This window comes from Bactrocera tryoni, chromosome 3 (assembly GCF_016617805.1).
Source record: "Bactrocera tryoni isolate S06 chromosome 3, CSIRO_BtryS06_freeze2, whole genome shotgun sequence".
In the NCBI taxonomy this organism is placed as follows: domain Eukaryota; kingdom Metazoa; phylum Arthropoda; class Insecta; order Diptera; family Tephritidae; genus Bactrocera; species Bactrocera tryoni.
In genome coordinates this window covers 87,574,705-87,590,300 of record NC_052501.1, presented here as the reverse complement: position 1 = coordinate 87,590,300, position 15,596 = coordinate 87,574,705, and the positions used below count along the sequence as shown (strand labels likewise).

Genomic DNA, 15,596 nt, shown 5'->3' with positions numbered 1-15,596 from the left:
TTTTGATTTTCATCCAATCAGTTGGTACAACTCATACTACTGCCCCATATACATATGTATGTATGTACGTAACAATCAGTTGTACAATTCGATGAAATTGGTATAATAATTGGTGCGTGTATGCCTTCCATAAGATAGCTTTTTTTGCACGCCATTTCTAATATTTTTACAATTTTTTTCTATTTAACAAAAAAATATTTTTGTACTTTTCATAAGTGTATAAATAAACCGTAAAAATTTTAAATTGATTGCTCTTTTTTTAAACCTAAAAAGAAATCCAGAAAACCCACCCCTTAATTTGAGGGTTCTAGACCGCCGGGACCCCTTAAGGTACTATATTTCTCTGGCATTTATTTCTGCAGATTGCAAGAGTAAAAAATGTTCGGTTGCACCCGAATTAAGATGTAATCGAAGTTAACACACCTAATTTTAACACTTATTTTAATATACACAGCTACTCAGGGCAACATGCAAGCTAAATTTTTACAGTACGTATTTAAATATCCACCATGTTTCCGAGAAATAAATAATAATAAATTATATCTATATATGTATGTAGATACATATGTATGTAAAAAAATGAAACCCGTTTTCCGTTGTCACGGCATCACGCGTGAATGGCTGGACCAATTTCACTAATTCTCTTTTTGTTGTATTTTTTATTATTAGGAGAAGGTTCTTATGTAAACAAAAAATTACGAAAGTTGCCGGAAAACGCCTAAAAACAGTCCTTTTCTTTTTCCCATACAAACGTTTTATTTTGTATATATGTATGTACATTTGTATGTACATAAGTAAAAATGAATGTTTGTTTGTTAGTAACGCTAAGGCTCGAGAACGGCGAAACCAATCTTCATGAAATTTTCAGAAGTTGTTCGCTGTGTATCTGGAAAAGTTCAGAAATAAAAAAAAACTTCATAAGAAAAAGTCGAAACATTGGAAATTTCCAAAAATGGACTTTTTTCATGCAATTCTTTTTTCTTTTGTTTTTCAATATTTTGATTTGTAAATTATTTGAATAGTTCAATTTCGGTCGCTTGCTCTTTTATTCCGGCTATTTAAAAAAAAATTTGAAAATTATTCAGTGAAAACTTTATGTGTGTTTCAAACGAAGTGATAAATTACAGATTGAAATTTGTTACGAAGCCACGAAGAGGTCCCGCTAATATCGGTCGGTGTTATTTTTGCCATCAACGCCAAGTCACATGAACGAGTACTCCCAGGATGCGATGACATACGCGTGGAATTATGGATCGACTTTTCAAACAACAGTTAAGATGTTCTTCTTTGGATGGTGGATAGTGGTTCCACCAGATCAAATTGATGAAATCATTTCTGCGGAAATTCCTGATGCAGAGAAAGATCCAGTATTAAACGAAGTGATGAAAACCAATATGGTTCATTTACCTTGCGGATACCACAATCTCACTTCGGTTTGTATGGAAATTATGGATATCCACTCTATCGCCGTAGCTCATCAGACGACCATACAGCTTAGAGTAGTGAATTTCGAAGTTGACAACATATGAATCGAACTATATTCGGCACTGTTGTCTAATTCACATTCAAATCTCATGTCAATGTTTGATATTGTAGTTTGGTGAAATCGATCAAATATGTTTGCAAGTAAGTCACCAAAGGATGCAACATGGCGGTTATTGGTCTTGAACGATACGGTCGAACTGCAATAAAGCGCTTTGTAGGATATTTACTTTTGCAATTCATGAACGTTTTCCGACTGTTGTGCGTCTCGCACTTAATTTGGAGAATGGCCAAAGAGTGTACTTCAACCCAGAGAATATAGTGCAGCCAGTGGAAACACCGCCAGCAACAAAATTACGCAGAAAGGAAGGCCAACCGGTAGATTGACAGCCAGGTGTGTTCTCAAATAATGCATTTCGATGAATTTACACAATCCACCGGAAAAACGACCTTCGGTTCCTATTGGATAATGTACGCATTTCAACTTCATTTGAGTCATTGCGTACTGTAAATGGTACGGTGGGTACAATTTTTTTAGAAGCAAGCCAGCAAAATATGTACGATGCGGTGCAAATGAAGTTCGCACACTTTTCGGGAAGATCATTTCGACATATCAACCTTCAAATCCGCTTCAATTATGGTATACGAACAAAAATTACATTGTCGAAGACATTTTACATCGTATTCGCCAAGAATTGGAAATGTGTCAATTCTGGTTGATACTTCCGGTGGTTTAATATCAATTCCATCTGCCGTTTATCAATTCATGAAAGATGAACTCATAAAGAATATTCGGACATTGGCCAAATTATCGTAACTAGGATTTCTTGAGTGCACGCACAATTTTAGCTGCCAAAAATACCGATGTTGTTGACTTAAACTGGAAGATTTAAAGTCAAATTCCGGGAGACTTGCGCTCATACAAATCGATCGATCGTCTTGACAATGAGACGAAGCCGCGAATTATCAAGTGGAATTTCTAAGTGCTTTGGAGAGGCTTGGTATGACACCGCATTATTTTCACAATCTTCAAGCACCGAAACTGTGTAATGCAACCCGACTGATTGTAACGTAGCTATCTTATAGAATGGGGCAAAATACTTGACTCTACGAATTCCTCTGAGCTCCAACGATTTGCCATTTCAGTTCAAACCTTTTCAGTTTTCAAAGAGTTCTACAATTTCCCATATCAGTTCCAACGCATTCCGTTTCCAGTGAAAATTGCATTTGAGATGAGAATCAATAGGACACAAGGATAGTCGCTAGAAGTGTGTGGCATAAATTTGGAAATGCTATGTTTTTCACACGGCCGGATATACGTGGCGTGCTCACGAGTTGGAAAACCATCTTCTCTGTACATTTACGCACCGAAACAGAAACCAAAAAATATTGTTTATCAAGCTTCGTTACATTGAAAAAATTTGGAAAAGTCGAAAATAATGATTTTCAACACAATATAAATTCAACTTTCTTTTCATTTCAAAACACATAATTTCAGGCGGGACAACGGCTGCCAGGTCAGCTAGTTAGCTTATAAAACACAATATGCCTAGGTACATTATTTCCATATGTGCATTCGCTTTTGATATGTTTGTATGTATGCAAATTCATATATTCTTATCAATATTAATTCCAACAAATTTCAATTTTGTACCCATTCTGGTCGAAATCATTTCACTTAACAGGAACGTGTAGTATTCCCGCACGTGTATAACGTCTTTTTATAAATATTGATTATGTCGTTTTTTTTGTATAACATATTTTAATGGCTGCTTTATGAATAATTGCACCAAATTTATTCTAACTTATGATCAGGTTTTGAATATACATACATATTACACGTAATTTTCGATAAGGAAAAATTTGCCGAACAAAGACAAACACAAATATGGTACATTACGTTATGATAATTTGAATATGCCGTGATGGTGTAAATCCAACGGATTATAAATATTCCTATTATACTTATACATATGTAATCAATTTGTCTCAAAGGAATAATTTGTAAAATTTTGTTACTAATATATTTATTTCATTTAAAATCGTTTCTCACCAAAGTGTTAGTACTAAAATTATCGTAACTATCTTTATTATAAAAAGTCATTATATATTGATTTTACCCCAGATGGGACTCGAACCCACAATCCTCGGCTTAGGAGGCCGATGCCTTATCCATTAGGCCACTGGGGCTCATTATATAATATGATAGCATTTCCCGCATTTAAACCCTTTCATAGATTATTAACAGTACCAAACTACTAAATGCATAGTAGTACACAAATACTACAACGGCGATGATCACTTCCTTGGTGGTGGTATTAAGCCAAATTTTGTCTGATTAACCCTTTTGGAGCATCTTTTTTTGTTAGATTCTGAAAACAATCATATCTGCCGCAATACAAGTTTTCAATTTTAAATTTATTTTACAAACCGATTTTTTGAATTGACATTAATTTCATCAAATATAATGTATACTGATAGTGTTTTAAGACTTCCGAGTACATAACAAAACAGCATTTTATTTTTTATATATATAGTACATATAAGATAACAATGAAGTACTTAAAACAACAAAAAAGAAATAAAATCCGCAAAATTAATAAATAAACGTTATTATTTGATATTAAAAAACGTGAAAACATTATCGTTGTCTGTTAAGAGTGCATTGCCAATGAATAGGACATTACTTGGGTGGACGCTCGAAATGCAATTCGCATATGACAGGAATATAATATAAATACAGTAAAATCGCGAAAAAGTTAACAAAAATGTCCCAAAGGTGTTTTGCTTTTCCGATATATTAACTTTTCCAAAAGGTTTTCGAATTTGAAAAAACAGAAATAAACAACCAAACAAAAACTTAGATTTAGTTTGTACTCTATAACATTATACATTATATTAATTTGTAAGGGCTGGTTTAAAAAAGCAGTCGAGACTTGTTTATTTCTTTTCTTTTGTGTACTAGCTCCTGACAATTTTCGTGCACATATTAATTAGATGTGATATCTGATTTACATCATTATTGTTTTAAAACTGGAAAACGATGAGAATTCTGAGGAAGAAATTATTCAACCACCATCCAAAAATGATGTAAGGCAATTCTTTGCAATTTTAAATTCTTATTTAAATACGAATATTAATACAACTGACGATCTCTTTTCTCTGCAACATACAAGCAAAAAAATATGTTCAACCCAAAAATAGAGAATACATGTTTTATGTGCATAAGCAAAAAATTGTATGCGAAGCAAATAAATAAAGCTGTGTATAAATCAATAATTTACTGCTTTTTGAAAAATTGTATGTTTTAATGAAAACTTCTATGATTAGAAGCTTTTTGTGGATAATGGTGATTCGATCATATGCATATACATACATATGTATATCATAAATATATATAGTAATACAAATAATTTTGTAAAATATAAACGCATTTACATACATACAATTGCGTTCACTTTTGTGGCTTTAAGAATACATTTTAAACATAAGTTTTTGACGACCAGAAATTGGATCGATCAACTACCCAGAAAAAGTTGGGTTTTCCATATATTGCTAAAATCGTTTTACAGCTCAAACCTATCGAACCCTACAAAGTGCTTTATATTCTATGTTATTTAAATTTTCTTCATTACGCATGTCCACTGAGCGTTCATTTAATAAATTATCTCTCTTGCTCTTCTTAATAAATCTTGAATTGCAATTACTTTTTAACCGTGGTTGTAAATATTTCACCAAAGCTACTAGATTTTATTATTCAGCTTGAACACAGTACATAAAATTTGTTTCAGTTGAATCAATTTTTTTCTTACATAATCCCAATTCAATATTCTACCGGTTTTATCCTTATTTCCTGTTGTCAAAAAATCATGTAATCAGCAAAATATTCTATGTCCACTCCACGTTAAGTTTGTATCAAACGCTCCTTATGAAACATGGGCAAACATAGTTACCTCGAAATTTGAGGTTGCATCTTAGCAAAATTTTGGTTTCCATGTTGCCATTACATTTTTTCGTCCATTTTGGATGCAACTGTTGCTGATTCATATCGCCGTTGCCTTGACGAACGCAAATATTAGTTGCAGAATATGTTGCATGTTGAGGATGGGGTCATGTGTAGAAGTTCACGCAAGTGAGGAAAGTTCTCTGATCGCCATTCACTTGGGAGTGGCCAGAAACGATTCTTTTACATATGACTCAAGCAGCTCACGACTTCCGGTCTTTGACCAAGTATCCTCTGGGTAGCCTAAGAACATCCGTTCGAAGGTGAGCTAAAGTGAGAAGGCGAAACATCCCCTGCATAGGGTTGTGCGCTGGGTTTGGGACCCGCCACGTAAAAAGCCTATCCCAATGAAAAGCGACAAACAGCCTCGGATGAGAAACCCCTCTTTGATGACGACCATGGCAAACGAAATAAGGACAACGATATCAGGGCATGCACCTGGAATGTCCGGTCCCTTAATTGGGAAGGTGCCGCTGCCCAGCTGGTTGATGTCCTCGTGAAAATAAAGGCTGACATCACCGCCGTCCAAGAAATGCGATGGACGGGACAAGGACAGAGACGAGTAGGTCCTTGTGACATTTACTACAGTGGCCATATAAAGGAGCGCAAGTTTGGTGTGGGATTCGTGGTGGGAGAGAGACTCCGTCGCCGAGTACTATCATTCACTCCGGTGAATGAACGTCTAGCCACAATCCGCATCAAAGCGAGGTTCTTCAACATATCGCTGATCTGCGCCCACGCTCCGGCGGATGAGAAGGACGATGTGACCAGAGATGCCTTTTATGAGTGCTTGGAACGCACTTATGAGAGATGCCCACGCCACGATGTCAAAATCGTGCTTGGCGACTTTAACGCCAGAGTGGGCAAAGAAGGTATCTTTGGCACTACAGTCGGTAAATTCAGCCTCCACGAGGAAACATCCCCAAATGGGTTGAGGCTGATCGACTTTGCCGGGGCCCGAAATATGGTTATCTGTAGTACTAGATTCCAGCACAAAAAAATTCATCAAGCTACCTGGCTGTCTCCGGATCGAAAAACTACCAACCAGATCGATCATGTTGTGATAGACGGAAGACACGTCTCCAGTGTTTTAGATGTGCGTGCGCTCCGAGGTCCTAACATCGACTCGGACCACTATCTTGTTGCAGCCAAGATTCGCACCCCCCTCTGTGCAGCAAAAAACGCACGCTAACAAATACAAGGAAGGTTCGACGTCGAAAAGCTGCAATCACAACACTCTGCCAAACGTTTTTCTACTCGGCTTGCACTCCTGCTCTCTGAGAGCACTCATCAACAACTCGGTATAAGGGAACTGTGGGACGGCATTACAAACTCCTTACGTACAGCTGCATCCGAAACCCTTGGTTTTCGGAAAGTGCAAAAGAACAACTGGTACAACGAGGAGTGCCGCGCCGCAGCGGAGAGAAAACAGGCTGCCTACCTCGCAACGTTACGATCGACCACTACACGTGCGGGATGGGATAGATACCGAGAATTGAAGAGGGAAGCGAGACGCATCTGCAGACAGAAAAAGAAAGAGGCCGAAATGCGTGAGTATGAAGAGCTTGATAAGCTGGCCGACAGGGGTAATGCTCGAAAATTCTACGAAAAAATGCGGCGGCTTACAGAAGGTTTCAAGACCGGAGCATACTCTTGTAGAACCCCCAAAGGTGATCTAGTGACCGATGCCCAGAGCATACTTAAATTATGGAGGGAACACTTCTCCAGCCTGCTGAATGGCAGTGAATGCACAACGCCAGGAGAAGGCGAACCCGATTCCCAATCGATGACGATGGAGCAGACGTCCCATTGCCCGACCATGAAGAAGTTCGAATAGCAATTACCTGCCTGAAGAACAACAAAGCGGCGGGGGCCGATGGATTACCGGCCGAGCTATTCAAACACGGCGGCGAAGAACTGATAAGGAGCATGCATCAGCTTCTTTGTAAAATATGGTCGGACGAAAGCATGCCCAACGATTGGAATTTAAGTGTGCTATGCCCAATCCATAAAAAAGGAGACCCCACAATCTGCGCCAACTACCGTGGGATTAGCCTCCTCAACATCGCATATAAGGTTCTATCGAGCGTATTGTGTGAAAGATTAAAGCCCACCGTCAACAAACTGATTGGACCTTATCAGTGTGGCTTTAGACCTGGAAAATCAACAACCGACCAGATATTCACCATGCGCCAAATCTTGGAAAAGACCCGTGAAAGGAGAATCGACACACACCACCTCTTCGTCGATTTCAAAGCTGCTTTCGACAGCACGAAAAGGAACTGCCTCTATGCCGCGATGTCTGAATTTGGTATCCCCGCAAAACTAATACGGCTGTGTAAACTGACGTTGAGCAACACGAAGAGCTCCGTCAGAATCGGGAAGGACCTCTCCGAGCCGTTCGATACCAAACGAGGTTTCAGACAAGGCGATTCCCTATCGTGTGACTTTTTCAACCTGCTTCTGGAGAAAATAGTTCGAGCTGCATAACTTAGTAGAGAAGGTACCATCTTTTATAAGAGTGTACAGCTGCTGGCGTATGCTGATGATATTGATATCATCGGCCTTAACACCCGCGCCGTTAGTTCTGCTTTCTCCAGACTAGACAAGGAAGCAAAACAAATGGGTCTGGCAGTGAACGAGGGCAGACGAAATATCTCCTGTCATCAAACAAACAGTCGTCGCACTCGCGACTTGGCACTCACGTCACTGTTGACAGTCATAACTTTGAAGTTGTAGATAATTTCGTCTATTTAGGAACCAGTAATAACACCACCAACAATGTCAGCCTGGAAATCCAACGCAGGATTGCTCTTGCCAACAGGTGCTACTTCGGACTGAGTAGGCAATTGAAAAGTAAAGTCCTCTCTCGACGAACAAAAGCTAAACTCTATAAGTCGCTCATAATTCCCGTCCTGCTATATGGTGCAGAGGCTTGGACGATGTCAACAACTGATGAGTCGACGTTGCGAGTTTTCGAGAGAAAAGTTCTGCGAAAGATTTATGGTCCTTTGCGCGTTGGCCACGGCGAATATCGCATTCGATGGAACGATGAGCTGTACGAGATATACGACGACATTGACATAGTTCAGCGAATTAAAAGACAGCGGCTACGCTGGCTGGGTCATGTTGTCCGAATGGACGAAAACACTCCAGCTCTGAAAGTATTCGACGCTGTACCCGCCGGGGAAGCAGAGGAAGAGGAAGACCTCCACTCCGTTGGAAGGACCAAGTGGAGAAGGACCTGGCTACGCTTGGAATATCCAATTGGCGCCACGTAGCGAAAAGGAGAAACGACTGGCGCGCTGTTGTTAACTCGGCTGTAATCGCGTAAGCGGTGTCTACGCCAATTAAGAAGAAGAAGAATAATATGTTGCATCATCAAGTATGGGTAACAAAAGTTGTAGAAAATGAATGAAAGTTTATCCAAAGGGGAACTAATTGTGAAGCGAGAAACGAAAATTATGTTGGCGGTGACGTTAATCACCACTCCATTTTCGCCCGATCCATACATACATATGTATGTAGTAAATACGACGACAAAAGTTACATTACCAATGGCTATAACAGTGATAACTAGAGTTGTGGTGGGGAGAAAAATATATAAAGGGAAGTCACACGATTTCGCCTCGAATCGATGTGCTGGTGTCGAACCGGTTTTGAAAGCAGCTGTACAAGCCAGAAAACGCAACTATAATATCGGTGTAGTGCAGATAACAGTGGCATTTAATAACTCATCGCGACTGGAAGAGTTGAATCCGCAGTCAATTTAAAATTTGAACATGTTCTGAGGAAATTCGAATATCAATAGTTAAGTAAATTTTAGTAAAATGACAAAGGCAGGGGGAAACTGCTGACATAGTATGTATGTACACTTGTAACTATCCATTTCTTTTCTTCCACCTGTTATGAACTTTAATAATTTGACACTCGCCATCGTATGCGTGTATGTAAGTATGTCGACTAAACAAACAAGCACTGGGACAAGCGATCAACTTTACCAAGCAAGCATTTTCAAACTGCAACATCAAACGAATAAATAAATTTGAGACAACCAAGTAGTATTACCGTCGCAGTACCATACACCAATTCGAATGGGCATGCTCCACAAGAATGCATGTTGAGAGTACAAAAACAAGTATCATATAAAGCTCGAATTGTTCTCTAAACAAAACATTAAGAAATAAGAGTTTATCGGTGGCTGCTTCTTTGAATCATAATTTGCTCTGGTTTTGCATGAACTCCGGGCGACTCACACCAACATTTCGTTCTTTCGTTGTTCGTATCATTCCATAGAGCAGGGTAACGACCACAGTATTTCGGTATTGAGTACTAAGTTTAGTACTCTGGAATATTGGCACGTATGGCAGTGTGAGCACGATTAAACTTACTTTATTCGCTGGTTTGCCGTGGGTGTACCAATAAAACAATTCACTTTCCCTTACATACAATGAGTATAAGTTCAATGTACATATGTATACATGCATATACATATGTATGTGTATACACATGTAAGTATGGATAAGTGACAATGAATAGCCGAATGAACTCGCCAAGAATCCTAACAAATACATGTTTATTATTTTCATAAAATAAGTATGTATGTATGTATATATTTGTGTATATACATATAGAGGAAATAACAATCTCATATTCAAATAATTTGGAAAATTGGTTAGCTGTTACAAAAGAAAAACTACATACATATGTACGTATTTCCAATATTTCTTATATCCCTTGTATATTTTTTTATTTTGAATTGACATCAATAGCACAACTAATAGAGTTGTATACATACATATAAGTACATATAAAAGCATTACATATATGTAAGTATATGTACATACTTACACTAGCATTGTGGTTACTAGCATTAGTTTTCATTGCAAACGATCAAGAATCTTGATACAAATTGGTTACAACATCCAATTTCTAAACAAATGGTAATCTACTTTCGGACTATAATAGATTGAAAAATTATAGTTTTTAAAAATTGCCCGAACAAATTTGTGTTAAGTTAAAATAAAAACTTGGAAATTCGAATTTAGTAATCTTCATACATAACTTACATACATCTTCAAAACTTTTGAGCGGCATCGTTGTTTTCCTAATCAATAGTCAAAAAACCATTCAAAAACAATTTTTTCATGGTACATACGGCAACACTGTTTGTTCTCTGCCGAGAAAAAAACTGGCCTCCTCATTTTATTACTGACGTACTACGCTCATCATAACAACGACCGAACTCTGTTCAAATCACCAACGACTGTAGCAGCCAGTTAGACAGCTAACTCGTTTTATGTATTTTTAGCTTCCTCTACGTCGTTGAGCTAGTCAGTCATGGATGTTAGAGCGGTAGAGTTCTCCAGTTTTTCTTTTGTTAATGTGCAATTTCATGACTCATTTCTCATTGAACAAAATTCAATTTCAAACATGAAATAATCGAGTATACATACATAAGTATACTCATATCATACTAAAGAGATAAGCGTATAGAAAATGCACCCTGTTCTTGATGCTGTGGAACATTTACAAGAAATTTTGAAATGTATGAATATTTCTTTCAATTCTATTGCAAAATATTCGAATTATAAAATAAGACTTACTTAATTAAATGCGTTTATTAAAAAAATAATATTCGTTTCTAATGATTTAAAATTTTTTATTTGCAGTTAATATTAAAATTTCTCAGGATGAGACTATGAAAAATGCACATCATTTAAATTTTCCGAAAATTCTTCCAAAGGTTTTGACGTTAAAATTTGATGTGATAAGTGATTACATACTTAGATTACTTCGGTTATTCTTGTTTTATTCGTGTTCGACGCCCAATGTTCGGACCTTAGAGGTCAGAGGACTAGTGCGACGCGAAGGCGACGTTAAAATCGCATCAGAAATTTGTATTTATGGATGCTGGAGGTATCCCTGTGTTTCAGAGCGCCAGCCAGGCAGCCGTCGCAGCCCAGCAGCAAAAGCACCAGCAGCAGCGTCAACAACAGCTCAATTTACAATTGCAGCAGCAACAACATTTACAACACCATCAGCTACAGCATCAACAGTCAAGTTTAGGGCTGCATCTACAGCAACATCAGCAATTACAATCGACACAGCAACAATTACATAATGTGCAGCAGCAACAACAGATACAGGTGCAACATCACCAGCAACATCAACATCAACAGGCGAATACGCAACAACAATCTCAACATTCTGCGTACCATCCAGCACCAGGAGGCGGCATTGGCTTTGGCGGCAGCGCAACTGGCGGCCCTACAGGTGCGACTGGAACAACAGCTACAACGGCTGGAGCATCTAGCGGAATGGGTGGCCTCATCGGTGTCAACAATATCAACGGACAAACGTCCGGCAACCAGGGTACCTGCGGTCCCGAAGTTGTGCCTCCAAAGAGGCAGCAAATGGTTGATCGACTTAGACGACGAATCGAGAATTATAGACGTCGACAGACGGACTGCGTACCGCGCTATGAACAAACATTTAATACAGTATGTGAGCAACAAAATAGTGAAACAGCGGCGCTGCAAAAACGATACCTTGAGAGCAAAAATAAACGCTCAGCCAAGAAAACCGAGAAGAAGCCCACAGATACGGCGTCGGCTGCAGCTGCAATGATGGCAGGCAATCTGCAAAGCAGTGTACATGTGGTAAGTTTTGTATATCTCTAATCAATCTCTATGCAAAAGAATCGAAAAATGTAATATTCAGAAAATCTACAATGCGTTAAAAAATATCGTTTTTTTTTTGCGCTATCAATTGGCGGAAAACTTTTTTTTTTGCAAATTAACACATTTTCAATTGCGATCAATTCGGTTAGTTTTTTTGTGTTATTTTTAATAATAGGTCACGTCGAAGCATGCTAAAGGCCTCAGATGGTTCATTAAAAAAACTGCAAAGTATTTAAATACGAGTGGTATATTGGTAAAGAGGTGGTCTGACCCAAACGTAGATGACAAGCCAAGAAGAGAGAGGAATCACGTGACATCTAAAAGTGAGGACAAAGCTTTGACTTTCATTTTGAGAAGGAACCCCTGCTCAGTCTAAGCGATGCTAAGCATTTTTTAAAAGGAATTAGATATATCTCTAAATTATATAGGGGGCAGACTTCAGAAATCTAGCATCAAACGCAACACTACTGTAACAAGCTCCTACTTTCACACACACACACATTGAGAAAAGGTTGCATTGAGCACCGAAAAAATATCAACCGTGATTGGAGCAATGTAATATTTACAGATGAGTGAACTTTTGTATTGTTCATCACCTTGAAACGTGTTTGGCTAAGAAAGTGACAAACATTTTTATGGATGCTTTTTTGCTCATGTATTTGGGGTTTTGAGGTGCTTCAAGAAAACATTTAATGTCAGCACTACGTAACAATTCGGCTTCTCCAACATACCTGGAGGTCGCTTCCTGTGGAATATGCGGAAAATTTAGTTACAAGTTGTTTCAAAGATATCAGGCTATAATAGACAATGCGAAAGATTGGAGCAAAGCAATATATTTTCTATAATTGGCATACGAAATCGTTATTTTTTGAATGCACTTATATATTCCAAGAACTTAAAGTATTCAATTTTACCACCATTTCTTTATCGCTATTTCTAAGAAAGTAGAATGCTAGTACACATGTTAATTTTGCTGTTTTAGTTTTTTGTGAGTTGTGAAAATATGTAAAATATACTTGTATATATTTTTTTTTGAAAAGAAACAGGAAATTATTTCAGTGGTCATGCATTATATAAAAGTGTATACGAAAAATAGCCCCTGAAATGGGCATGAGTGATTGGAGTATGCGCAATGTAATTAAAAAATTTATTGTATTAATTTTAACTTTCCAGCTTGAAATATCACAGTGCTTCGTAGTAGATGTGAGCGTTTTCTGAAAAGCTGTGTTTGTTCTCTGTAAACTAAATAGTGCTTATTATCGAAAAAGGATCTATAAATATCGAAAACATAATACACTTAAAAGAAAGTATTTCATCAAATATTGTGCGGCTATCCCAACAGAACCTAAATGCTACGGTTTCCGTAAATAGTGAAAAAATTGTCTAAAATTTAGTAGAGTAAGATCGGGTATTCAGATAGCAGCTTATAAATATTCTAAATAATGTACATACATAGAACAGTAAGAAGGTATTTTTAATTATATGCATATAAAAATGTTTTTTAAAATACTTTTTCCTTTCAAGCCACTAAGTGGGAAATGTGGGCTACTTTGGGTAGGGTTTTCTGGATCCCACTTTATATAATATACACATATATAATATTTCATATAAAACTTGGGTTTTGTAATACCGAACTAACATACATATCTCGGCATGCAAAAACAAATGAAAATGGGAATCGAATATGATGAAAAAAGCGGTTGAGGTTGAAATCATAAAATGTGTACACTTTTTGCGCCAAAGACATGTCGAGTGTCGCGCCCCACACGACAAAGAACGACAGGGAGTAACTTCTCTCTAACAAAGTAATAAAAATGTCGAACGTTAGCCATTACTGAATGATGAAATTGAGAAAGAGTTAGTACATTATGCATTAGGAATGAAGTAAAGGGCCTCACAAAATGCGATTTTCCCTTGAGTTTCAGTTCAGTTCGCTGAAAAAACCAGGTGCCAAATAAGTTTTCTGGCATCAAGCAATGTGTTGAAAAGGATTGGGTTCATGGATTTTTCTATGATTAGAGATTCTGCATGCAAAGGTTAACGCCATGTTAAGGCGATAACACGTGCGGAAAAAATAAATATTGTTTTAACTAGGCCCCATAAAAAAATTAAAAAAGGGAATATGAATCCAAGAAAACTAAGCCAAAGTGAAAAAATGGATTAAAGGAAAGAAAATTGTGTGTAATACGAACTGTCAAATCCAATCTTTTTCTTATTTAGAAAAATTTCTTAACTTGGTGACTCCGACGGTGAAAATCTTTTTCCAAATCTTCCCCCTAACCATGAAACAGAATCTCATTTCGGTGGACCTAGTGTAGAAAAAGGCAGTGAATCGCAACTATGGAGGTAATGCCTGAAATATGGTTTGAGCAATATCTGAAAGTATACCATGATTAATTTTTTTTGGAAGAAAATTATTAGATATTCAATAAAAAATCGTAAAATGGTGCCCAAAATACCTGAACTTACTCTATATTTGAGATATTTTTATTCAATTTGATCTTTTATAGGTTATTTGGACTATTTTTTTAATATTATTTTTAGTAGTAGAGTATGAATTTAGAAACCCCAAAAGGGGTTTATTAATATACGAAATAGTATATTAAACTATACTAAAATATTATATTTTTTAGTATGTTCCTATATAGCCCTCGTTCAATTTAAACTATATAGGTATTCAAGTATTTATAATTTTTTATTTGCTTGTAAAAGGAAATTGAGTAAAGTTCTTCAAAAACAGATGTGAATTATCTATTTATTGATGTGAGCTCTTCTTCGTCTTTACTGGCGTAGACACAGCTTACGCGATTATAGCCGAGTTAACAACAGCGCGTCAGAAATGCCAAGCGAAGCTAGGTCCTTCTCCACCTGGTCCTTCCAACGGAGTCCTCTGCTTCCCCCAGCGGCTATTGCGTCGAATACTTTCAGAGCTGGACGTCCATATGTACGACATGACCTAGCCAGCGCAGCCGCTATCTCTTAATTCGCTGAACTACATACATACATACATACATATGTATGTCAATGTCGTCGTATATCTCATGCAGATCATCGTTCCAACGAATGCGGTATTCGCCGTGGACAATGCGCAAAGGACCATAAATCTTCCGCAGAACCTTTCTCTCGAAAACTCATAACAACGATTCATCGGATATTATCATTGTCCATGCCTCTGTATCTTATAGCAGGACAGGAATAATGAGTGACTTATAGAGTTTGGTTTTGGTTCGTCAGGAGAGGACTTGACTTCTCAATTGCTTACTCAGTCCGAAGTAGCCCCTGTTGGCAAGAGTTATTCTGCGTTGGATTTCGAGGCTGACATTGTTGTTGGTGTTAATACTGCTTCCAATATAGACCAAATTATCTACGACTTCGAAGTTGTGACTGTGAAAAGTGGCTTCGGAGTCTAGTCGCGAGTGCGCCGACAG

The 15,596-nt window shown here is 37.6% G+C and overlaps 1 protein-coding gene and 1 non-coding gene across 4 annotated transcripts in view; one reads left to right on the top strand and one right to left on the bottom strand.

Annotated features, from left to right (window-relative positions):
• The window catches only part of LOC120772570 (neurogenic protein mastermind), a 50,040-nt gene that overhangs the window by 18,155 nt on the left and 16,289 nt on the right, over window positions 1–15,596 (top strand). Inside the window, exons 1-2 of one of the 3 annotated variants that reach the window (XM_040101259.1) lie at window positions 10,828–11,033; window positions 11,158–12,147. In XM_040101259.1, the coding sequence (XP_039957193.1) occupies window positions 11,392–12,147 (756 nt within the window). In that variant the 5' untranslated portion in view covers window positions 10,828–11,033; window positions 11,158–11,391. Of the gene's footprint in view, window positions 1–10,827; window positions 11,034–11,157; window positions 12,148–15,596 lie in introns of those variants that run through there. The other 2 variants (XM_040101258.1, XM_040101260.1) reach the window with 2 other exon arrangements.
• Window positions 3,600–3,672, bottom strand: Trnar-ccu. The gene has a single exon. It is a non-coding gene; the product is annotated as a tRNA-Arg (tRNA).